Below are 26248 nucleotides of genomic sequence, written 5' to 3' on the forward strand. Positions count from 1 at the left end.
TGATGGACAGAGGCCAGTGGGCAAATTTGGCCAGGATGCCGGGGTTAAACCCCTACTCTTTTTCAAAGGACATCCTGGGATTTTTAATGACCACAGAGAGTCAGGACCTCGATTTAACGTCTCATCCGAAAGACTGCGCTCACTGAGCAGTATAGAGTCCCCTTCACTGTACTGGGGTGTTAGGACCCACACAGACGGCAGGTTGAGCGCCCCTGCTGGCGTCACTAATTAGTACTTGTTGTGTGTATTGCCTCTTGTTGAGTGCCTTATCAATTGTAAGTCACCTTGGACAAGAGCGTCTACTAAACGTAAATGTAAATCACTATATTGTTAATTTTTTTTTTCTCAAAAAATAATATATATATATTTATTTATTTATTTATATTATTACATTTATTTATATTATTACATTTATTTATTTATTTATTTATATTATTACATTTTATTTATTTATATTATTATTATTATTATATATTTTTTATTTATATTATATATATTATATTTTTTTATTAATTTAAAAACCATTACATTTTTACCATCTTGTATGAGAGGTCTCCAGATAATTTTAATCCGAATAAGGCTAAAGTTTCAGTGACTTGATGCAAATTGGCAATATAATTACTGTATGTTCATTTCCAGGCGAATACTAAAGATCCGCAGTTAAGCGCTGACCAGCAGGCAGTGAAGAAGATGACTGCTCGAGCCTACAAACCCAAAGGTGCCAACAATTACCTGCACATCGGCATCGACGCCGCAGAGCTTGAGATTGGGGATCAGATGAAGGTCAATCTGAACCTGGGAAATGGTGCTGGAGTGGTAAACCAGGATTTCACATATATGGTGAGGAACGCATGACACCATTAGTGCGTATATTCCACTTTAAAGGTCAATTAAAAAATACAATTAAAATTAAAGTTTTTTTTTTTTTTAGATGTTAGTATTGTGACTATCACTATTCTCCAGACGCCATTGGAGGAGAATGTGGCAGAGTCTAACTGGATGACTGCATTACTATTCATTAATTGGTTGTGTAAATGTGTACAGAGGGGAAAATAAATATTGAACATGAGTATTGTTGACATTTTTATTCTCAGAAAACATATTTCTAAAGGTGCTCTTGACTTGAAATGTTCACCGGATGTTGGTAACAACCAGTGGTGGAAGGAGTACTGAAAATTCATACTCGAGTAAAAGTACCATTACTTGCCTAAAAATGTAGTGCAAGTAGAGTAAAAGTGTCTGCTGTAAATATTACTCAAAGTATGAGTAAAGTAGACCTTTCAAATCTACTCGGAGTAATGAGTATTACGCTCTGAAAAGCTAATGCATTTACATGTAATTTGTGGATGTGTGTAAACGTAACATTCTGTAGTGCATTTAGTTATCGCACAACAACACACAACATCATAAGACATTAAAATTGGGTTACATTTAGGTCGTGAGGTCAGGTTACCAAAATTCAAGTCTAGCCAGTGTCAAAGGACAACGTTATTTTGACGTTCAGTAATGACATCAAATGACGTTGATATTTGGTTGATTTTAGGTTGTGTTAGAAAGTGACAAATCCAATGTCGAGCCAACATCTTAAACCAACATCATATTGACGTCAAATACTGACATTTATTCGTCAGGTATGGCAACCAAAATCCAACGTCTGATAGACGTCATAGTGGGAATGTCCACACTACGTCAAGCTGTAACATCATTAGACATTGATATTTGGTTGTTTTAGGTTAGACATTGGCCTGACATTGAGTCTGATGTCAACCTCATTTTAATTCCTAAACAAAATGCAATGTCCCTATGACGTTGGGCTACAACATCAATCTGACGTCATGTTGGCGTCTTGTGCCTACTGGGTGTTTAGGGGCCATTTTGGTCATCATACAGTAAACATCCGTCATCTTATCAAGCATCTAAACCAGGGGTCACCAATCTCGGTCCTGGAGGGCCGGTGTCCCTGCAGAGTTTAGCTCCAACTTGCCTTAAAACACCTACCTGGATGTTTCAAGTATACCTTGTAAGACCTTGATTAGCTTGTTCAGGTGTGTTTGATTAGAGTTGGAGCTAAAATCTGTAGGGCACCGGCCCTCCAGGAACAAGTTTGGTGACCCATGATCTAAACAGGGTCTCTGGGTCAATGTGTGTAAAGATTTTAGACATCTTCTTGGACACTTTTAATGCTTGCAAACAGTTTGTTGCTAATATAAAGTTAACATGTCTTGAGATGGTTCATTATGATGTGATTTGATTGGACAGGAATCACAGATTTTTCTAATCCGCATAGACGAGAAAAAATAAAGTAGTGACTGCAGGTTGAAGGAAAGTAGTGCAGTAAAAGTAAAAGCACAAATTTATAAAAACTACTTAGTAAATTACATTCCTGAGAAAAAACTACTCATTTACAGTAATTTGAGTATTTGTAATTAGTTACTTTACACCACTGGTAACAACCAAAGAAATCCACACTGTATATGCTAAGAAAACAAGACTAATTAGTTTACAAATGAAGTTATTGTGTAATTAAAATGAGAGTCTGGTTTTCCAGAGAGCTGTGTCATAATGCAATTTATACTGACTGTATCTTTTATTCTCACAGATCATGAGTAAAGGTCAGATTGTTCAAGCAAACCGGTTTAAGAGACAAGGACAAGCTCTAGTCACTCTGTCTTTACCTGTGACCAAAGAAATGGTGCCGTCCTTCCGCTTTGTGGCTTATTACCATGTGGGCTCGTCTGAGGTGGTGTCTGATTCAGTCTGGGTCGATGTGAAGGATACGTGCATGGGAAAGGTGGGTTTGACAATCATACAGAATTTTTATTTTTTTTAAATAACCAGGCTATGGTTGCAGCAGCTGTTCGCATGTTATTGCTTAAACTGAAACATAAAGACTTAGTAAATACTAGCTAGTTTGTAACTAAATTTGTTATTTTTCGGTCATTCACTGTTTGTTTATCTAATATGTTTGAACATTTACTGTGGGTTCCTCGTTTTAATTGTTTTTATCTGCAGTTTTTGCTGAAAAAAATTATGTTGGTCTATGATTAATGTTCTTTTCCTGATGTGGTGTATTCCTGCTGCACATTAAGTGCCCTTAAAGGTCTCAGGGAATTAAATTAAGGTTTTTAAGATGTTCGTATCAGTATTGTTAGTTTTTAGGATATCTATAAGTTAGTGTGCACAAAAACAGTGATAATTCACGTTTATAAGATGTGTAACCGATATAAACATGTAAAGCCTGTAGTTTGTCACTTCCGCCTAAATGGATGAAGGGTTTTATAACTCAAACTTCAGTTTCTCATCAAATCATAACCAATCAAAGGCTCATTAGTGTCTGGTAAGCCCTTCCCCTTCAAGATGCTTCACATTTGATGTGTTTGAGCTCAACCACTCTAACTGGCACAGCGGTGATAAAGCAAAAAAGGGGAGGAGCTACACCATGTTCCGCCCTCTCCATGTTTTGGTTGAGATTATGTCAAACATCAAAAAAAAAAAAACAATACACATTTCAAAGCACTTCACGGGACCTTTAAAGAGAACAATAAACTAAACTGAACCTAGTGCTTTTAGAGAACATCATCATCATGTATGACTAAGTTCTTACCTGCTTTTAATCTCAGCTCAAAGTGGAGGTGAAGGACCCGATGCTGTTTGGCCCAGGAGATCAGCTCAGCTTGAAGATCACCGGAGATCCTGGAGCTAAAGTTGGCCTGGTGGCAGTAGACAAGGGCGTATATGTCCTCAATGACAAACACAGACTCACTCAGACTAAGGTAGAGTAGCTCACTTTGTGTATCAATAACTTAATCGGTTCAGACCTGAATCTGCATCGATCGTTTCCCCAAGCACTGTAACCCCACAGCAAGAAGGTTGCTGGTTTGAGTCCCGACCAGGCCAGTTTGCATTTCTGTCTGGAGTTTTCTATTTGTTTTCCCCGTGTTGGCGTGGGTTTCTTCTGGGTGCTCCGGTTTCCCCCACAGTCCAAACACATGCGTGAATAAACCAAAAGTGAATTGATTAAACCAAATTGGTCATAGTGTATGAGTGTGTGCGTGAATGCGAGAGTGTATGGGTTTTTCCCTAGTACTGGGTTTTGGTTGGAAGGGCATTCGCTGCATAAAACATATGCTGGTTGATAAGGTTAGCTGGTTGGCGATTCATTCCACTGTGGCGATCCCTTATAAATAAGGGACTAAGCTGAAGGATGAGTTTTGCCAAGGGACATCTTAAAGTCTTAAAGGAAAATGAACTTAAATTTCATGCTAATTTATTCACCCTTAGGTCATCCAAGATAAAGCTGTTTTTTCTTTCAGTTGAACAGTAATAAAGATGTTTAGCTGAATATGTGGTCTTTGCAGATTCTTAAAATGGCAGTCAAAGTCATACGAACAAATCCTTATGGCTCCCGATGATACACTGAGGTCACATGAAGCTAAACGACTGGTCTGTGTAGGAGATTATTTATATGCATACGTTATCAAGAAACCAAAAGCTGACGCTCCTTGCATAAGAACTGTTTGCCCAGGCTGTGGATTAAAGCTGATAATATTTAAAATAATGTTTAACAAATCACTGGCACTACCTTTCCTACACTTCAAGAACTGTACTCTTCCAGAGTGAGTAAAAGGGCTCGCAAAATCACTCTGGACGCCTCACACCCAGCACACTACCTGTTCGAACTGTTACCGTCTGGTCACCGCTTCAGAGCACCAAGCACAAAAACAGCCAGACACAGGAAAAGTTTCTTTCTTCAGGCCATCTACCTCATGAACAGTTAAATATTCCCCTACTGTGCAATAAACATGCACAATACTTTCTCATACGCACGTGTACACAGCACCTTATAACAATATACAATGCAATACTTTCTCATACGCACATGTACACAGCACCCTATAATTCGTATTTGTACACAGCACCTTATAATCTGTATATCTATAACAAATCTGTACATACAATTCAACATCCAGATCTTTTTGACTAACTGCATGTCTGTTTAATGTTTATAGTCTTTTTTTTTTTTATTAAATTTTTTTCATATTTATTTTGTGTTGTCGCTTTATGTACACTGGAAGCTTCTGTAGCCAAAACAAATTCCGTGTGTGTGTGTGTGTGTGTGAAGCACACATGGCAATCAAACTGATTTTGATTCTGATTAATTTCTTGCACAAACCTATGAATATGCTTAAAACCTTAAAGGTGCAGTTGGTGATCTGCCACAATGCTAGCCGGTTAGCATAAATCTCTGAAACACCGTCCCTCCCCTGCCATCCAAAGCCACGCCTCCTGAAAACACAACCGCGTGCACCTTAAAGATGACAGCAGAACCCTCTCTCAAAGCTTGGCCGGTGGCGTGGCGGAATTACTCATTATTTCACATTTCTAAGCCATACTTACACGCTATTTCTGACTGAATATTCAGAGTAGCAGTAAACAATATAGTGAGCATGTCACAGGTCGTCATTGTTTACCCAATGTGAATATAAAAGCAACTTTAGCTCAGTAAAGCAGGCTAGGGGAAATAGCGCTATTTACTGATGTTTTGTTGTTAAACTTAATAAAAATCTATATTATCGACGCTGTAAAAGGTCCCTTATGAAACTGAAAATAATCTTTCATCGGAAGATTTCAATGGCTGAACAACACTTCTGTGGATATAACCCATTCATAACAACCCAATCTACATCAGCTCTTCTTGACAAAAATAGTTTTAAATCAGAACATTAGCTGTCTAACAGAAATACTTCAGCCATGGTGTCGTCCTTCCTCCAGCGTGAAACTCACTCCATTATTGATTCAGGATTTAAAAAAAAAAAAAGTTTCGATTCAGTGTGTTTTTACCGCTCAATCTCGCGCTCTCTCTCCTTAACGTGCAGCATGTGTATGCTCAAACGGCAGAGCTGCATACAAACAGGAGAGCAGTAGCTCAAATCTGCATTTGCTCACAGACAGTTTCAGACGTATCAGACTTAAGGGAGATGTCGGCCTGACGCTATTTTAATTGGATGAACATTTTTTAGTTTTCTGCCTCACCCAGAATATAAAAATACATTTAGATCATTTACTTTAATCTATACTATTGGAATGTGAGGAGGCTTTCAACCAGAAAAACAAAACATGTTCCTGAAGACAATCACTAGTGCACCTTTGAAGTATCTACAGCGATTTAATTAGGACTTGTTTGTGTTTATTTTTAATCTGAAAAATGGGTCACCACTGACTTGCATCTTTCAAACCACCAATGACCTCGCATTCAGCTAAAAACCTCCTTTAATGTTCTACTGAAGAAAAGTGTGAGTAAATTTTTAGGTGATCTCTTTAAATCTACAGTAAGTGAACCCCTGGTCTCTTTGTTGCTTTAGATCTGGGATGTGGTTGAAAAGCACGATACCGGCTGCACCGCTGGAAGTGGACAGGACAGTATGGGGGTTTTCAGAGATGCCGGACTCTTGTTTGAGTCACACACCGCAGGAGGAACCAAAACGAGAACGGGTGCGTACAGTGAACCGATTTAGCTGGAATTAAAGTCATTTAGAGTTTGTGCATTACATTTGCAAACATATCTTTCATGCTGTTGCAGAAAAAGAGTGCCCCACCCCGCTTAAGAGAAAAAGGAGAGCTGGGAGTATCCATCAGGTCACCAGGACACTGGGTAAACAAGCGATTTTATTTATTCATTTGATTTATTTATTTATTTATATATAGATGGATGGATGGATGGATGGATATATATAGATTGGTCATCAAAAATTATTCCATTTGCTGAAACACAGAGAAATTTGTGGCCAAATTAACGTCAAAAACACCCCCAACAGCACACAAGGGTTACTTTTTTTGTTTTCTTGTGTTTCTTTTTTTCATGTTTATGTAAAGTACTTTGAATTAGAATTGTGCATGAAATGTGCTTTATAAATAAACTTGCCTTGCATTTTCTCCTCAGCTGGTCAGTACTCGGATCATGAACTGAAGAAGTGCTGTGTGGACGGGATGGTGGAGAACACGCTTGGCTACACGTGTGAGCGAAGAGCCACGTTCATCACTGACAGTCAAGAGTGTATTGAGGCGTTTGTGCACTGCTGCAAGCTGATCACAGAACACCGGGTCAAATACAATGCTGAAAAAGAGCTCTTTCTGTCCCGCAGTGAGATTTCAGCTTCATTCACAAACACATTCTCCAGCTCTCCATGCTCTGTTATGTATTTATCTGGAAAATATTTCACAGGAGGGCTTATAATTTTGTCTTCACCCGATGTTGGTAACAACTAAATAAATTCACATATGTAAAGAAAACAAAACTAATTACTTTACAAGTGAAGATATGTGTAATAAAATGAAATGACACAGGGAAAAAGTATTGAAAGGATGAAGAAAGGGAGGTGTAGAAAGGTAGTGAAAGCCCAGACAGCAGCTGAAATCTCTCAGTAGTTCTTCTGCAAGCCTCTCCCCCTCCTCAGTGTAAATGAATATCAGATGCTTCAATCCAGCATCTAAATTAGCAGGAGGATAAAGATAAAACCGGGGTGGACATTTCAGCAGGGCAATGATCCAAAACACAGCCAAGCAAACTCTCAAATGCTTTTAGAGAAAGAAAATCAAGATGTAGAATGGCCCAGCCAATCACCTGACTTCAATCCAATAGAAAACACACAAAAAAAATCTGATTTAATAGACGAGACCCTCAGAACTATCAAGATTTCTCTGCTAAAGTCTGTGAAAACTCACACCTGAGCAGTGCATGTGATTTTATTCTCCATATGAGAGGTGTCTTAGGGCTGCCATCACCAAAAAAGCCTTTTATGTAAAGTATTAAATACATTTCAGTCATTCAGGACTTTCTCCTTGTGTCATTTCATTCTTATTACACACAACTTATTTTTCAGATGAGTTGATGTTTGAATCAATTGGGTTTTTCCAAAATCTGGTTCAATTCCATGTCAACAGCTCCTTAAGAAATATTATTTCCAGGAAGAAACATGACATGTGTAATACTTGTTTCCCTCGCTGCATGTTAAATTTAAAAATGCGTAGTCTAAAGTAGCTTGTTTGTTGTTGAGGTGAGGATGATGACTTTGATGAGGACATGGATGATCTGATTGTACGCACGCAGTTTCCTGAAAGCTGGCTCTGGGAGGAGATCACTCTACCAGCCTGCCTACCAAACCAGCAGTGGTCAGTAAAACAGTGTACATACACATTGAACATGATGGTCAAAAGACACAGTGTTCATTACTGACAGTAACTACTGAAACCAAAACTTTAATAGGCAGAAAATGTTGGTGATCTGCATTATTATTTTTGATGCAAAAAGATTTAGTGATTACTGTAATGTATTGTAGCATAAGATAGTATATCCTAAAGCATATCTCTTGTAGTTAATAGTATATCTCTCTAGTAAATCTTAAAGCATACTATTGTTTTTAGCACTGAAACGTCTACTTTACGAACTGGAATCTTCCTGAAGGACTCCATCACGACCTGGCAGATCTCAGCCATCGGCCTGTCCAAAACCCTTGGTAAAAAATCAAACCTACCATTTATTTTCTGTAATTTATTACAATTTGTTGTTTAACTTTAACCCTTTTGCTCTGCAGGAATATGTGTGGCAAATCCTTATGACATCGTGGTCAAGAAGGATTTTTTCATCGATCTGAAGATGCCTTATTCAGTGGTGCGCAATGAACAAGTGGAAATAAAGGCTATTATTCACAATTACAGCAATCAGAAGCTGCAGGTATGTGCAGTTTATGGCGAAGTCCCTTTAAGGCAAGTCATTTCACTAGGTGACCATAAGTCTACTAGTTATGAAGGTCTATGTATTCTGTATTCTTAACATACGAGTGTGCACAAAACCAACGGAATCTTCCATTTGATTTGTAGACTTAATAAGCAGATTGTTATGCTGATGATGTTGTAAACGGATATTATTTTGTAATGTATTATGTATAGTAATAAATACACTTGTTTGTATAGCAAGTAGCTTGATCACTTATTCTTAGTTTTTTTTCTCCCATAAGCAACTGAACTGGAAGTTTAAAAAAAAATCCCAGAAAAAAACACTTCCATGTTACAGAATAAGGTCAAAACGCTGATAGATAGATAGACAGACAGACAGATTGATGGAACGATAGATAAATTGATGGAACTATTGATAGAATAATGGAACTATTAATAGATTGATTGAAAGATAGATAGATAGATAGATAGATAGATAGATAGATAGATAGATAGATAGATAGATAGATAGATAGATAGATAGATAGATAGATAGATAGATAGATAGATAGATAGATAGATAGATAGATAGATAGATGGAAATATGGATTTGTTGATTGAATGATGGATTGATATAGATAGATAGATAGATAGATAGATAGATAGATAGATAGAAATATGGATTTATTGATTGAACAATAGATTGATTGGTTGAATGATAGATAGATTTAACAGTCGATAAATTGATTAAATAATAGGTAGATAGAGTGATTGAATGGTAGATTGAATAATCGATAAATGGATTGAATGATAGGTAGATAGATTGATTAAATGATAGTTTGATTGAACAATAGATTGATGGAATGATAGGTAGATAGATTGATTGAATGATAGACTGAATAATCGATTAATTGCCTGAATGATAGGTAGATAGATTGATTGAATGATAGACTGAATAATCGATAAATTGCCTGAATGATAGGTAGATTGATTGAATGCTAGTTTGATTGAACAATAGATTGATGGAATGATAGGTCCATTGATTGACCGATATATAGATTGATGGAAATATTGATTGGTTGATTGAACGATGGATTAATTGAAAGATAGATAGATAGATAGATAGATAGATAGATAGATAGATAGATAGATAGATAGATAGATAGATAGATAGATAGATAGATAGATAGATAGAAATATAAATTTATTGATTGAGTGATATATAGATTGAACAATCGATAAATTGATTGAATAATAAATAGATTGATTGAAATATTGATTGATTGTACGATAGATTGAACGATAGAGATTGATTGAAAGATAGATTGAACAATCGATAAATTGATCGAATGACAGATTGATTAAATGATAGAAAGATTGATTGAATGATAGAACGATCGATAAATTGATTGAATGATAGATTGATTGAAATATTGATTGATTGAATGAGGTAGATAGACATAAATAGAACAATTGATATATAGATTATTTGAACAATCAAAAGATATATTGATTGATTGAACGATAGATAGATATATAGATACTTTATTCATCCCAAAGGAAAATTATTAACAGAACTTCATGTTATTTGTCAATCAAACAAGTGTCTGCATGCCCCAAATTGGATATTTATGCTCCGTTTTGTCCACTGAATTGTTTGTTTTTCAGATTTTTCACATGATGTCAGGCTTTAAACTACATTGATGGGGACTGTGCTGAAGATCTTCTTTTGTCTTTATAGCAGGTAAATGTTAGGTTTAAGACATCGGAGGGCATCTGCAGCAGCGCTGGCAAAAAAAAGATCGGCAGGCTGAGGGTTTCTGTTGACCTCATGTCCTCCAGAGCCGTTCCTCTTATTATTATTCCCATGGATGTGGATGAGCAATGGATCGAAGTTGAAGCTTACAGCTCCAATCGCAATGACGCAATAAGAAAGAGCCTGAAGGTGGTGGTGAGTGCCATCTCAGTATTTGGATGAAAACTTGGGTGATTTTTCTGGTAATCTGTCCTCAGTTACTTAATCATATTTCCAACCCATACACCAATTTGCAATAGCATCTGTCTTTCTTTTAGCCTGAGGGAGTGCTAACCGAAGTCAAGGAGAACATTATTGAGATCAACCCTTCAAAGCACCCAGGTGCAGCTTCTTTACAATCACATGATGGATTGTAAGTTAAAATGTTTGCATGATATGCTTTTTAAACATCGCTTTTCCCTCTTGATCGCACAGATGGCAAGCAGATCATCGCAATGAGGAGCGACATTCCACGCCGAAAAGTTCCCAACACACCTGCTTCCACACTGATCTCAGTGATTGGTAAAAAAAAGCTAAATATTTGCTTAAATATCGGCCCCTTAATCCACTATCTTTCCTGTTTGCAGGTGAAGAGATTACACGCACAGTCGAGCAGGCCATCAGCGGACATTTCATGGGTGAACTCATTGTCCTTCCTCACGGATGTGGAGAGCAGAACATGATCTTAATGACTTTACCAGTCATCGCCACTCATTATCTGGACAACACCAAACAGTGGGAGTCTGTGGGCATCGACCGCCGAAATGAAGCCATTGGCCATATCAAAACTGGTCAGTAAACCACACTCAAAATCGCCTTTTAATGTCTTCCCTGTTGACCTAAACCATTGATTTTGTTGTTTTCGTGAAGGTTATCAGCAGCAGCTGGTCTACCGTAATCCTGAGGGATCATATGCTGTCTGGGCCAATAAACCAGGATCAACATGGTAAAATAATAATTGAAAGATAATGACTTTTGAGTTGTTGTCTTATTGATGGTGGCCTTAAGTTAGCTTTCTCTTTGTACTATTTACAGGTTGACTGCGTATGTGGCGAAGGTGTTTGCGATGGCCAATGACCTGATCACCGTTGAGGAGAAAGTGATCTGCGATGGCCTCAGGTGGTTGGCCACACAGAAACAGCGGGCAGACGGCACGTTTAAAGAAGACGTCGCTGTGTACCACAGCGAGATGATCGTAGGATGCCTTTCTGATTTGTCTTTCATAAAATTCCCCTTTAAAACTTTACAGCCACTAACCACTAACTTCAGTTCAGGCCTTGCTCACTTGCTCAATCAATCCCTTATATCAAATTAATGCAATTCCCTACATCTGTGGGAACTTAATGAGGACTATGAACCAATAGATGATGTAGAGAATTGCATTAAACACCATCATCTATTGGTTCATAGTTCTCATTAAGTTCAAACAGGAGTAGAGAATCGCATTGGCTTTGAGCCAATAGATCATAAGCTGCGGTCAGAGTTTGAGCATCTAAGTAATCAAAAGATGGTTGTTTGAGGATAATTAGTTTGCATGGTGGACGAGGATGTTTTATTTTATGTTACTTGATTGTGAATAGGGTTATAGCTGGAAGGCCATTCGCCGCGTAAAACATATGCTGGATAAGTTGACGGTTCGTTCCGCTGTGGCGATCCCTGATTGATAGAGGGACTAAGCGGAAAAGAAAAAATGAATGAAGGAATGCATTTGTGAATTATTTTGTTCCCGTTTTAAAATGTATGAGGTACTGTTTGTTTTATGCATCATCAGCCATACTTTGTTTTATTTAACAGCGAGGACTGCAATGGAAATAAGCCCAGGGCTTTGTGTTTTAATCCTCGACAGTTTTTATTTCAAAATGTATGGGATACTTGTATTTTTGTACAGCTTGTCTAAAATCTGTTAAATAAAATTCTATTCATGCGAAATTCTGTGGTACGGTGCTGTGAAAAGGGGCGGGATTAAACAAGATAATTAGACATTTTAAAAAGCAAACGATTGGTCCATATTTTAAGTTTCTCTCCAGAGAAGTTTTGTTTAGATCACCGATTGGTCTCACGCAGTCAAGTGATGTGATTTCGCAGGTCAGAGCTCCCCAAGCTTGAACTTTCCAGTGCAGCGAACTGCAAAACTTGCCGCACAACCTTGTGTTTCCGGTCTGACGCATTCGCATGCGTATGAATGGAAGTCTATGGGGCGAAAAGTGCAATGTGGCCGCAGCTATAGTGTTAAATGTGATTTCTCTACACCAGTGTGAACTTTATGACAACTATGAACTGAAGCCACGGTCACACTGCACTTTTTGCCCCTTAGACTTCCATTCATATGCACGCGAATATGACAGAACGGAAATGCAAGCTTGTGCAACAAGTTTCGCTGTTCGCTGCATTGCAAAGTTCAAGCTGACCTGTGAAATGCCATCATGTGACTTTGTGAGACCAATCGAAGATCAAAACATGACCTCTTTGTACAGAAATTTAAAACCTGATTCGGTGCAATAGCCTGGTGGTTAGCACGCCGACAAATGGTGCAGTAGCATGTCAGAGCGTCCTGAGTTTGAATCCCGCCTCGAGGACATTTCCCAACCCTACACCCCTCCTTTTCTCTCCAACTTCGCTTCCTGTCTCGTTACTGTCCTATCTAATTAAGGCAAAAAGGCCAAAAATAAAACTCAAAAAAAAAAAAAAACACTGATTAATCACTCGCTCTTTTAAAATGTCTGATCATCTTGTTCAATCCCGCACCTTTTCACAGCACCTTACGACAGAATTTCACATGCTCAAACTCTAGTGCAGTAGATTCCAACCCTGTTCCTGAAGGCACACCAACACTACACATTTTCAAGCTCTCCCTAATCCAACACACCTGAATCAACTCACCAGAAGATTAGAAGAGACTCCAAAACCTGAAGTGAATGGGTGAGATAAGGGAGACATCCAAAATATGTTCTGTTGGTGTGCCTCCAGGAACAGGGTTGGGAAACACTGCTCTAGTGTGACTGCAGCTTTATAGTTATGGTGTTAAATGCGATACTCCTACATCTGTGTGAAATTAACAAGAACTATGAACCAATAGAGGTTCATGTTTAAGGATGTAATGAGCTGTTCATATAACTTAAAAACCTTTTAAGACAGATATCACGAGCTCAGAATTTGAGGTATTGTTAATGCCAGTGAAAGTAGATGTGTGGCACCAAAATCTGAGTTTCTCATTATTATTTAGTGCTTGAGTGAAATGTAATTGCTTGTTTTATACTGTGAAGGATTGAGAACATTTCCACCAAATTTCAAATCCATTCACTGTAATTTTATTTATTTACCAAAGAAATGACAGTTTCTCAGAATAACGAATTTTGTCACTTGTTGTGATTTTGAAAATCTGAGTTCAACCAGTTGATTTAAAACACATGCTCTAATTACATTATAATTATATATTTTTTCTTTCTAAAATGATTGTAGTATGTCCTGTATTAGCCGGCTTTTTTAATTTATAGTCTTTGCAATCTTTATCAAAATGTTACATCGTATCCCAACTACAGGTGGCACCGTGACACGTGATAAAAGTTATCTTTTGTCGGCGCCAGTGGTGTAGTGGTTGGTGCGTCGGCGCGTGTACTGCGGTGCTCACGGCGACCCGAGTTCGATTCCCGTCTGTGCCAGTCCTTCCCCTCTCTCTGCTCCCCATGCTTTCCTGTCAATACTCTCTACTGTCTTATCTAATAAAGGTGAAAACCCCTAAAAATAATAATAATTAAAAAAAATTATCTTTCATGTTAAAGGAGTTTTTGTCCTAATCATTTGCAATAGCGATGCACAGAATATCTCTTTTTGAAACCGTTTCTGTTTCTGCGACATTGCAGCAAAACAACAGCATAAAATACAATGACAAAGATCACCTCAGGTACTGATTATGGGCTTCATTCAGTGTTAAATGCTCCCAATTTTATTTCATATTATTTGACATTTATTGCTATACTTCTGAAAGCAGCAGCAGATAGTACACCTCTGATCTTAAAAATAAAATAATTAGAAAATGAATGTCAGTGACTCCAACCAAACCATAAGCATCACTACTCAGCGCATGTACTTTTAATAAAGTTAAACAGGTTTAATGTGTCTTATTTAGATTATCACCCTTACCATTTCATTGGAAGTGCAGTGGATGACATTTTACTCCAAATATACAGGACATGCAACTATAAATCCAGAGAACCTGATGTTTGTCAAGTGGACCCTTTATTTTTTTCCATAGCTGTATATGTGAAGCGTCACAGTATTCTCGTTATATCATTATACAACATCTTATTGTTTGATTGTATGCTATTTACAGGGTAATGTGCGAGGAAGGATGCGGACGCCTCTCTGACTGCATTTGTCCTGATCGCCATGCAGGAAGGAAGTCAGATCTGTGCTAAATCTGTTCAAGTAAGAGTGTTTTGTTTGCAAACAGCAATGTGACACGTCTGTCAGGAGCTCATGTCAGTCTCTCTGTCAATGCTAGAATCTTCAGAGCAGTATGAATAAAGCCGTGCGTTACCTGACGCTCAGAATTCACACTCTCACCAGCCCTTATGCTGTCGCTATCAGCTCCTACGCTTTGGCCCATGCTGGAAAACTGAATAAAGTCATTCTGAGGAGCCACTCCACTGAAAGCAAAGGTCAGCAACATTACAGTAGTAGTAACATTAAAATCATGAGTTCAGGATTTAATACTAGCACATAGACTGAAACGGGTTCTAGTTTGTGTATTTTTCCAAGATAGTTGTACCAGAAGGCTATTGAATGGGTAATTATACGATTTTATACCAAAGGGCTGTTGAGTGCTTGATTTTGATTGGCTGATGAGCATTCTAAGGTGTGCCATTATTTATAAACACAGTTAAAGTAGTTCCAGCAGGTTTTGAGTGCATTACAGCCCCATATCACTATGCTGCCTTAACATTCTACCTAAAGACGCTAATCGCTATGGTGCCCTCCATGCAGCTGCCAAGAAAAAGGTCTATAATGATGGTTTGTTCTGTAGACCAGTGTTTCCCAACCCTGTTCCTGAAGGCACACCAACAGTCCACATTTTCAACCTCTCCCTAATCAAACACACCTGAATCATCTTATCATAACATCAGAAGAGACTCCAAAACCTGAAGTTAATGGGTCAGATAATGGAGACATCCAAAATATGTACTGTTGGTGTGCCTCCAGGAAAAGGGTTGGGAAACACTGCTGTAGACTATCGAAAAAAATATATAGCTAGGGCTGATAATATAAGGGGCTAATAATTTTGTCCTTAAAATGTTGATTAAAAAATTAAAAACTGCTTTTATTCTAGCTGAATAAAAACAAATAAGACCTTCTCCAGAAGAAAAAATATTATCAGACATACTGTGAAAATTTCCTTGCTCTGTTAAACATCGTTTGGGAAATATAAAAAAAGAATTTCAAAGGGGGGCGAATAATTCTGACTTCAACTGTATATTTAATTGTGAAGCATATTAACATATAGAACGCCACTACATTTATTTGTTTCTTTTAGATGGTGTGTATTGGCAAGTTCCTGGATCACAGCATCACTCTCTGGAGGCCACTGGTTACGCAGCGCTTGCACTGGTGGCAGCCAAAGATTTCGAGAGCGCCGGGCAGGTGGTGCGCTGGCTGGGAAAGCAACAAACTCGCTATGGAGGCTATGGCACTACTCAGGTATTCCATCAAGTGACAAACAAAAGAGTAGGTAGGCGGACTGAGAATGGTCAAAATTGACTAAAAGCTTAAGCAGGAGTGCATTTTTCCATTTCAAAATGAGCTACTATCCATTGTTCAGTGTAAACATGCAGATAATGGATGTGCATATCCATTACACACATGTTTTGCAGGACTTGAACATGAGCATTGTGTTCTAAGATGACATCTCAAGTTAAAACTGCTTCAACATTTGCATGTTCCCAAACTATGTTTGCTGTGGATGTTACCTGTCTGTTTAGGCCACCATCATTGTCTTCCAAGCCGTGGCTGAGTATCGCATTCAGGTCAAGAAGGAAGACATTTTTCTGAACCTAGACCTCGCTGTGCAGGAGAGAGCCGAGAAAACCAAGATCTCCATAAGACAGTCTAATCTGCCAGTTGCACGCACAGACAAGGTGCAGAGATACTGAATGATTGAACGTTTGTGCATGCATGTATGGCTATTAGAGTGTTTGTGCATGTATGCATGAGTATTTGTGCATGCATTTATGGGTTTTTATGATTGTATTTGAGTGATTGCGGATGCTTTTGAATGTTTGTGCATGCATGTTTAAGTGTTTATGTAACCCAGGTTGCTAGTGGATAATATTATTAGTTGTGTAAATTGCTTCCTTGTCCTCATTTGTAAGTCGCTTTGGATAAAAGCGTCTGCTAAATGACTAAATGTAAATGTAATATACAGCAATAGAGCAAATAGAATTACCCTCATAAATATGAGAAAAAAAAACATTGGCAGAATACTCGATTAAATAATATATTTTAAATTATTTATTTATATAGAGTATTATACAGCATCCAAGGGAATAGCGCTTTTTAATGACATCATCGTGCCTTCGGCTATAGCAGCAGATTAAGTTAACAGACAAGAGATTTGTTGTTTGTAAACCTGTTTACACAGTTGCTATGGTGATTCAGTGTTTGCAAGGGAATGCAGAGATGTACGTTGTTATAGAAATCTAATCGTTTTCTACTGTTAATAATATCTTTTAATGTTTTTAATGCGTATTAATTTAACCATTAACAAGATGCTGAAATTATTTCTATTATATATATTTTTTAATGAATGATTGAAAGAAAATAAGATTTGTATCTGAGAGAGAAATCTGCACACGAGTGCCACCTGGAGTATTTTCCTGGTTTTTCGCTTAGATTTTTTTTTTAATGATTTTCCTTGGTGAGTTTGTGTGTGTGTTTTTTTTTTATTGTTTTCATTTATTACATGATTTAAACTAGTGTCAAAAATGTGTTTCATTAATTAACCATTTGTTTGGTTGAGCCATAGAACCCTGTGAAGAAAGAGAGGTGTTATTAGAGTGTGTAAATAAGATTGAGGTCATTAGATAAGTGTGAAAACCTAGAACTTGTTTTATTTATTTGATTGTATTTTATATTTCTGTGGAATTTTTACAGTACAATCTATTATTATTCTTACCTTATCTCTGTGTCCGAGTCCTTTACTGTTGTTGGATCTTCTCTCTCTTTGGAGGAATTTAGACTTCTGAGCAACTGGTCCATTGATTAACAGATTATAGTACATTTGTGTATCGTGGGTTACATTTGCATGCATGTATAAGTATTTATGCATGTGTGTGAGTGATTGTGCATGCTTTTGGGTGTTTGTTCCTGCATTTAAGTGCTTGCATGTTTTTGAGTGATTGTGCATGCATTTACGGGCATGTGTGTGAGTGATTTGTGCATGCATGTGAGTGATTGTGCATGCTTTTGGGTGTTTGATCTCGTATGTAAGTGATTGTGCAAGCATTTATGAATGTTACAGCATTTCTGAATGTTTGTGCATTTGTTTGAGTGTCTGCATGCACAAACACTCATAAACATATGCACAATTGCAATATTCCAGTGAACATTTAAACCTTAACATCTGTTTCACATCTTTGTGTAAGCCATCTTAAAAGTGTGTTTTCTTCATGGTCTGATTGCCACAGTTCGACATTACGAAGAGCTTCAACATCACAGCTCAGGGGTCTGGGGTGGCCATGTTGTCGGTGAGTGTACAGAAACACTCTGAAGTTTTCATCAGTGTGTTGTTCTGTGTTAATGAGCTCTATCTCTTCCTCTCAGGTCTTTTCTGTGTATTATGCTCTGCCTGAAGAGAACGAAAACGACTGTACTGCATTTGACCTCAGCGTGCAGATGGAGAAACAGCCTGGTGGTGCGATTCATATCATGACAACCTGAATACAATGCAAACCATAATATAAGATTAGATTTTGACCATTCTTTTTTATTTGTAATGTCTTATGAAGGAGTCCCTGAAACTTACGAGCTCACCATCGAGTATATGTGAGTATTATTATTCTAACTTGAAGCAAGATCCACAAGAACTCCATAGTTTGGCCTTTTTCCCCATTGATCTGTGGTCTTCTTTTCTCAAATGTCCAGAAATGCGCCAGATAAAAGTTCAATAGTTTAGCAATAATTTTAGATTATTAAGCAAGGAAAATTTATTAAATGTTGTTTTACATGGGATCATTTTGCACAAAGAGAAGATGTGAGGTATAATGGTGAACTGCAAGATCAGCAAATATAAATGTTCACAATGATGAATGATGCTTGTCGTTAATTATTGTAATGAGCATACCTGCCAACATTCCCGTTTTTACCCAGGAGTCTCCCATATTTCAGACCCATCTCCCGCCACCCTCCCGTTTTGTTATTTCTCCCGGAAAACTCCCGTAATTTTAATAATTTTCTGTCATTTTAATTGTCCAATTTAATGCAGTTTCAAGGACCAAAAAAGAAGCTCAACCATGACAATTTTGGACATCAGCCTGCTGACGGGGTTTAAAGTGGATGAACGTGACCTTATAAAGGTAAAGAAACCGTATTCATGAAAGTTAATTTGTAAAATTATAATAATGTTTAAAAATATGTAAATGATATACAGTTGAAGTCAGAATTATTAGCCCCCCTGAAATTACAATATTATAGATATGATTCAAGACACTTTTCTACAACTTAGTGACATTTTAAAGGCTTAACTAGGTTAATTAGGTTAACTAGGCAGGTTATGGTAATTAGGAAAGTTATTGTATAATGATGGTTTGTTCTTTAGACTATCGAAAAAAAAAATAGCCTTAAGGGGCTAATAATATTGTCTATAAAATGTTTATTCTAGTTGAAATAAAACAAATAAGACTTTTTCTCCAGAAGAAAAAATATTACCAGACATACTGTGAAAATTTCCTTGCTCTGTTAAACATAATTTGGGAAATATAAAAAAAAGAGAAAAAAAATATCAAAGGGGGGCTAATAATTCTGACTTCAACTGTATATCCACAAGTTCCCTGAAAATATTTAGCATCGAAAAGACTTTTTAAAAGACTTAACCTGGCTCATGTTGTGAATACAGCCATAAAGAAGTCTTAACTTTTATTTAATATATGCCCTCATTGTCACCGACAATATTTGATGTTCCTATGCCTAACAATTTATACCTACCTACTAGTAGTAATTGAAAGCTTACAGGGCACAACAATAAGGACTGCCCAATGGCCCAGGGCCAGCGTGAGAGTCGTTTCTGACAGTAGACCGGTTCATTACTGGCCCGATCGGGACAGTGCTGCCTTGTCACAAAAGTTTCATTTGCCTACAACTCTTTGTCAATTGCATGCATTTTAAGTTTGCATTTTAAGTCTTTAAATGCGACCTTCTTTATGATGTTGTAAAAACCATATTGCTTTTCGGTTCCTCTTATCTGATTTGATGTTTTGAGCATGCTTTTTTTTTTCATAACCTGGTAACAACCAGTACAGTGAAGTGACTGCAACATCAAATTATAATATAAAAGAAAACATGTTTCTAACGTCTTGGAGGCAGTCATTTACGTGGGTACAACACGACGAAATAAATGAAGTGATGTTTTGTACAATTTGCCGTCAGTATGACAAGTCGGCCACTTTTGTTTAATAATTTTGAACTGCAATAAAATACCTGCACATTTTCCATACTGCTCTTTTTGTTAGCATAACACTTTGAATTTTGCTCATTATGTATTTATTAACATTTTAAAAATACTTAAATTCTAGATTCACTGACGTTATTTTTGACACAATATTTAAAACATGTGGCTAAAAATAGCTATTAACTTTTTTATTTTTTGGTGGCCCGATTGGACCAGTAGAAAAAATCCTTAGCGTTGAACCCTGGCTTAGCATAATTACAAATTTACAAAGTTAATCAAATAAGGTACCTTGATTTTTAGTTATTTTGTTTGCTTATTTAAAGTCCACATGAACTGGAACATTTATATGTTGATGTACTTCCAGCTGAAACTGAATATTGAGTAGGAGGCTGGACTGTCTTTTGCAAATCATTTCCACATAGCAAACTAATGGTAAGAGTAAGGGTATTAATAAGCAGCTGCTATGAAAACCCTGAAGCTGAAGTTGAAGCCAATGGTCGAAATTATATTGACGTTTACCAAAACAAACACATTAAGATTCACAGATTAATTATTCACCTTAAGAATAACAATGTGAGCTAGCAAAACAAATATTATATTTAGATTTCAGGAGGACTTTAAGTGGTAGTTTTTATTGTTTTAGATAAATTTAAGAGTGTGTGTATGTGTTTTTGTAATATCAGGACACTAATAACATAGGTTAGACACTGGTAGTACACGGTGGTGAAATATGAGGATACTGATGTCCTCATTTCTCAAATAGCTTATAAATCACACAGAATTATTATTTTTTTCTGAAAGTAAAACTACACAGTTTCCGGTGCGGGTTGAGTTTACAGGTAGGATGGGGTTAGGGCAATGCAAAATACTATTTGTATAGTATAAAAACAATGGAGAGAAATGTGTAATGTCCTCACAATTCACAAAAACAAACCTGTGTTGTGTTGCTCATTATTTAATTATTAGTTCACTCCCCCAAATATTAAGTTTACCCACCCTCAAGTAGTTCCAAACCTTCATGAGTAACTTTTGAAAACAAAAGATGATGATTTGAAGAATGTTGAAAACCAGCAGCCATTTACATTCACACAGAAGAAAAAATACTATGGAAATCAATGGCAACAAGTTTCAAACATTTTTTTTCAAACAATTCTGTGTGGAAGTCAAACAGATTTTCAGAATTTTCTGTTTTAAAATCTATGTTGATCCTGGAACATCCTTTTTGTTGGAAAATGTAATTCACACCTATTCCCTACCCCTAAACCCAACAATAACTGTAAATTATTCCCAAAATCAGAGGAGAATAATAGTTGGATATCACTCATGTACTGAAGATGTGCATAAACCTAACCAAAAGCCTAAACTTGAACTGTAAACATATCCCTTAATTCTGATTGGCTGATTGGAATGTTGTTCCAGGATCAACATAGATGTTCATTCAGGTACATGTCCTACTTGGTGAACTCAGGTTGCCGTGAAAAATCCCTTTTAAATTAATATAACGGACATTTTTATACATGAGCTTTGATGTTACACCTATTTCTCCTGATTTGACCACCAGTTATCCGCTGGCAAGGACCGCTACATTCAGAGCTTTGAGCTGAACAAGGAGCTGTCAGAGCGAGGATCTCTTATCATCTACATTGATCGGGTAAAGCCACAATATAAAGAGCAGATGATTTCCTTTGCTTTCCTTCTCCATTGAGTGCTTTTCATAATTAGACTTTCTGCTTTCATGTTCCTTCAGGTTTCTAATAAAGAGAAGGAAAGGCTTGTCTTCAGGATGCAGAAGATTAATGAAGTGGGAATGTTGCAGCCGGTCGGCATTACTATATATGAATACAACACTCCAGGTGCCCAATCTTCTGTCAAACTCACAAATAAATAACTTATCTTGAACAGGGGTCTCCTACACTAGCAGACATGATTTGAAGTTGCTCGAGCCAAGACCACATAGTCATCCAGTCAGGAAACTAACACATAACGATGTCCCACTGGCTCCAATACATACATATTGGAGCTAAATCGTCAGAATAATTGCTTTTAATATAGAAATAGAAAATAATTGATATGATTACACAACAATAGAAAATCAGCATGCATGGTCACACATGGCCTTCTTCCTCCTGGGCTTTAGCATCAATGTCACAAGGTTCAGTTCATTGTCAGATTCACTTGTCATTTTTCTTATAAACTAGAGCTCTTTGAATGCTAAATTACATCATGGTCTAATTACACACTCCGAGGTGCTGCAACGATCAAAGTATCTTATCCCTATTAGAAAGTGTTGGCCCTAATCAAGTTTCTTTCCATTTCTGCAACGTAATTGTCTCATTGCATACTTACCTTTGTAGATTTAAATGCAGCAAGTCTTCACAGAACTATAGAGAACCGATTTCTTGAAATATAGTGGAAACAGAAACTTTGTGCAGTCACATTTTGCTTTCCTGTTTATTTCCGAAGGGCTTTATATTTAACCTACAGTACATGAATTGATGATGAAATAAACATATTTGCTAAAGTAATTTTGCCAACTTAATTAAAAACCCACAACCGAAGCTTGAAAGTAAAAATGGTGGTTCACTTCTTTGGGGCTTCTCCACACCATAACTCTTCCAGACATGGGAAAGACGGTGAAGTTTAAAAGATTCAGTTACCGTGACATGAGTATCTCCAGGCCAAAGTTTTTAAAAAGTAGCTCACAAATGAAATGAGATGGGAGACCCCTGATCTAGAGAACTAGATTGGAAAAACATATTTGAGTAGCACATTCTGTGATTTTAATAAAAAATTATCTTACACTTGATTCCCCTAAACTTGATCTGTTCCCTTGGAAAAACTCCCTTGAATGAACCTATAAAGTATGAGCTTAAATTACACTGAAATAAGTACATTCACATTGCCACAAACTGCACAAAATAGAACAATAAAAAACACACTTTCCTTACTACATGCATCCACCACAGTGTTATATGTAAGATATTAAATGCACATTATTCTATTTGAGCATGTGAACTCGCTGTTTTGGGCGTATACTGAACTTCTGTACTGTAATATTGTGACAGATAAGCGCTGTGTGAAGTTCTACCATCCTTATAAGACAGGCGGTGCGCTGAACAGACTGTGCAGTGATGAGCTGTGCCAGTGTGCTGAAGGTACTCTGATTTATTTACTTTCTCATAATAAAAATAAAATATTAGTTAACATTCATATATTTTTTAATAATTGGCTTTTTAGGCGATTGCATGGCGTTCAATAATGTTAATGCAGTATTTATCATTCTCTGACCACTTTTTGAGCATGGCACTGACAGTGAAATTACCAGCTTAAATTCTGAACCGCCAGCCCCAGTTTTTGAGCTCATAAGATGTGAAAATGATTAATCAATTTATAATTTTTTTTAATTTTTGTTTTGTTTCATTCAATAAATTGGCACCTTTTAAAATTAAGTCAAAATTAAGCAAAAAGCACCAAAAATGTGCTTCAGCCTTTTACCTACAAACTGCAGTCAAATGTATACTGAAGTGTGTATTTTGGGGGTTTTGTGTGGTAAAATGAACACTAGAGGGCAGTAACTTTTGTTCCTTTTCAAACATTGATATTTACAGGGACCATTTATTGATGAATAAATGATTATTATGCTGCAGTTCTAGCACATCACCAAATAAACACCACAAAACCGCTTAAAGCTGTCTACTATTTGTAAGAAAACGCATTTGTGTCACCTATCTAACTGCATATTGGGCAACTTTTTGCAGTTGTACAGTGTTGCGCTTGAGCTGCAGAGCGCTTTGGTTTGATTCCATTAAAGTAAGTTTCCTCAAAAGACATAATGTAAAATCAAGGTAAAACTACATGGTCGCAGTACACTTTTCTCTTACATCTGCATTGGTTGGGTTTAGCTCAGTGGTTCGCTAACTGATCTGTACAATTGCTGCCTTCTCCTAAATGTGTACAAGAAAGGGTGCATTGTGCTGTACATTTCAAGTACACTAAGCAATGCATTTCAGATTCACAAAAATTGTCGACAGTGCCCTTTAGTGGATTTGTCATCTGAAATGTACAACAAAACGTTTCACAAAAATGTAGGCTGAAGCACATTTTCAATAAACCTGGAAAATATGATTGAGACATGTAAATGTGGTCAACATTTGAAATATCCTAACAGAGAAGTGCAGTTTGCAAAGGAATGAACACATCGACGAGGACCAGCGGGATGAAAAGGCCTGTGAAAATCAAGTGGAGTACGGTAAACACCCAGAAAACTTAAAATATTGTAGCATCTGAGAATGTTTGTTTCATCTGCTTGTCTCTCAGGACTTTATCCGTACTTCTTAGCTGTTTTTTGTTTTGTATATAATCAAGTAATGCATTTGTGTTGTAGTCTATAAAACCAGGGTGGTGGACACGAGCTTCTCTCTGCACGCAGACACTTATAGCATGAACATTGAGCATGTGCTGAAGGAAGGTAAGGTTTGCCAATTAGTTATTTTCAGATTTCCTATGTCAGTTGTGATTTCCATCCACATATTTTCTTCTATATTTCATATTTGAATATTAATACTTAACGCCGGTTTCTCAAGAAGTGACAGTTTTGTCTTATTTAAAACACAAAGGATGCAAATGTGCTTCAATCATTTGATGTTCTTATTTTTGGCATAACCTAACTTTGACATGAATTGAATTGGTTTTGACTAGGGTAGTGCGATATTGAAGAAAAATGCAATAGCATGCTAAATTACGCGATTATCAATATTCGATATATAACCAACAACCAAAAGAAAGCATCACTAAACTTCATCAAGTCACCAGAAATGCCCACTGTTTACTCTTCCCCCACCTCTTTAACTTTAAGAAGTTATTTAATAATAAGATATTTTGAATGTTAGAAACCTGTAAACGTTTACTTCTATAGTAGGAAAAACAAATATGGATGTCAATGATGTCAAATATCGTATTACTAAACATCTTCTTAAATCGCTAATTTATTGCAAACCATTGCGCTATATGCACAGTTGCTATATTTCTATATTGACCAGCCATAGTATTGACAAACTAGACCTGAGCAATGCCAAGTCAGCTGTTTATCATTATTCTTCATCAGTGACTTTCTCCAATGCATTGCATTCATCCGTAAATGCTTGTTTCGTGTTTGTAGGCACCGATCACGATGCGTTTGGGAAAATGAGATCGTTCTTGGCTCATCCAAACTGTAGAGAGTTCCTGAAACTTGAAAAGGGCAAGACGTACCTGATCATGGGCCAGACCAAAACCCTTCCCAGGATTGGCGGAAAGTATGACAGCTGGAGGATCTTTTTTTAATTTACTTATCTTGAAATTGTCCGATTTTTGACACTCCAGTTGTTATAAAGTACATCTGGGTTTCCATCCTAACATGAAGTGAGTCTTTTGAAAGTTCGGTAAAGAAGAAAAAAAAAATTCTAATGCATTTCTATCAGTTTGTTAGAGTAGGTGACTGTAGGATTGGTAACCTAGCAACCAACAGTAAACAAGGCAGTTATAATGGTAGGTTATGCATGGTAGTTGTAATGTTTGCTGCAATAGAGTTTACGTTAGAGTTTTAAACTTACCTCAAGTGAGCATAACTTTATTAGAAAATAGATTTTTTTAAAGAAACTTGTGCATTTTGAAGTATCGCATGAGAAACAAATGATGAAAATGGAGGCTGATGGAAACCCACTTAGTGGCACATTTACTTAAACCTAAATCGTCAAATGGCTAATATCTGTCTTATGGATGCTCCTAATGAAGTGTATTCTTGCTCTTGTTAGGCTGCGGTACCACTTGGGTGAAGACACTTGGATTGAATACTGGCCGACAGAAACGGAGGGCCAGACGCAACAGTATCGGAAAAAGTATATTGCCATTTCCTCACTCGCCAACAAGCTTGAACGAGTTGGCTGCTCCACATAAACCTGTTTCTGAGCTGAAATGAGTTTGTTAATCTATAACCGCATTACAGCCATGTCTTTGCTTTTAATTCTAATATATTTCTGGCTTCGTTAGCATTTGTGGGCATTTAGTACATTCAGTTTGCTCAGTTAAATTGGTTTCATCCTTTT

General features: G+C 37.0%; 1 protein-coding gene across 1 annotated transcript in view; it reads left to right on the forward strand.

The window, feature by feature from the left end:
• LOC130223145 (complement C3) overlaps positions 1–26248 on the forward strand; it is a 35822-nt gene that overhangs the window by 9146 nt on the left and 428 nt on the right. The window contains 31 exon segments of the mRNA XM_056455867.1: positions 640–840; positions 2600–2791; positions 3621–3773; positions 6363–6492; positions 6581–6652; positions 6941–7141; positions 8055–8169; positions 8422–8513; positions 8592–8731; positions 10454–10663; positions 10786–10849; positions 10943–11029; positions 11095–11298; positions 11378–11453; positions 11543–11702; positions 14838–14850; positions 14853–14932; positions 15009–15165; positions 16038–16201; positions 16483–16638; positions 18187–18246; positions 18323–18413; positions 18508–18544; positions 18984–19074; positions 21727–21816; positions 21913–22018; positions 23231–23320; positions 24334–24414; positions 24550–24633; positions 25324–25459; positions 25958–26248. The exon segment at positions 25958–26248 is cut by the window's right edge and continues 428 nt beyond it. Coding sequence (XP_056311842.1) covers positions 640–840; positions 2600–2791; positions 3621–3773; positions 6363–6492; positions 6581–6652; positions 6941–7141; positions 8055–8169; positions 8422–8513; positions 8592–8731; positions 10454–10663; positions 10786–10849; positions 10943–11029; positions 11095–11298; positions 11378–11453; positions 11543–11702; positions 14838–14850; positions 14853–14932; positions 15009–15165; positions 16038–16201; positions 16483–16638; positions 18187–18246; positions 18323–18413; positions 18508–18544; positions 18984–19074; positions 21727–21816; positions 21913–22018; positions 23231–23320; positions 24334–24414; positions 24550–24633; positions 25324–25459; positions 25958–26099 — 3675 coding nt within the window. The 3' untranslated portion in view covers positions 26100–26248.

The sequence above is a fragment of the Danio aesculapii genome, chromosome 1 (assembly GCF_903798145.1).
Source record: "Danio aesculapii chromosome 1, fDanAes4.1, whole genome shotgun sequence".
Classification (NCBI taxonomy): domain Eukaryota; kingdom Metazoa; phylum Chordata; class Actinopteri; order Cypriniformes; family Danionidae; genus Danio; species Danio aesculapii.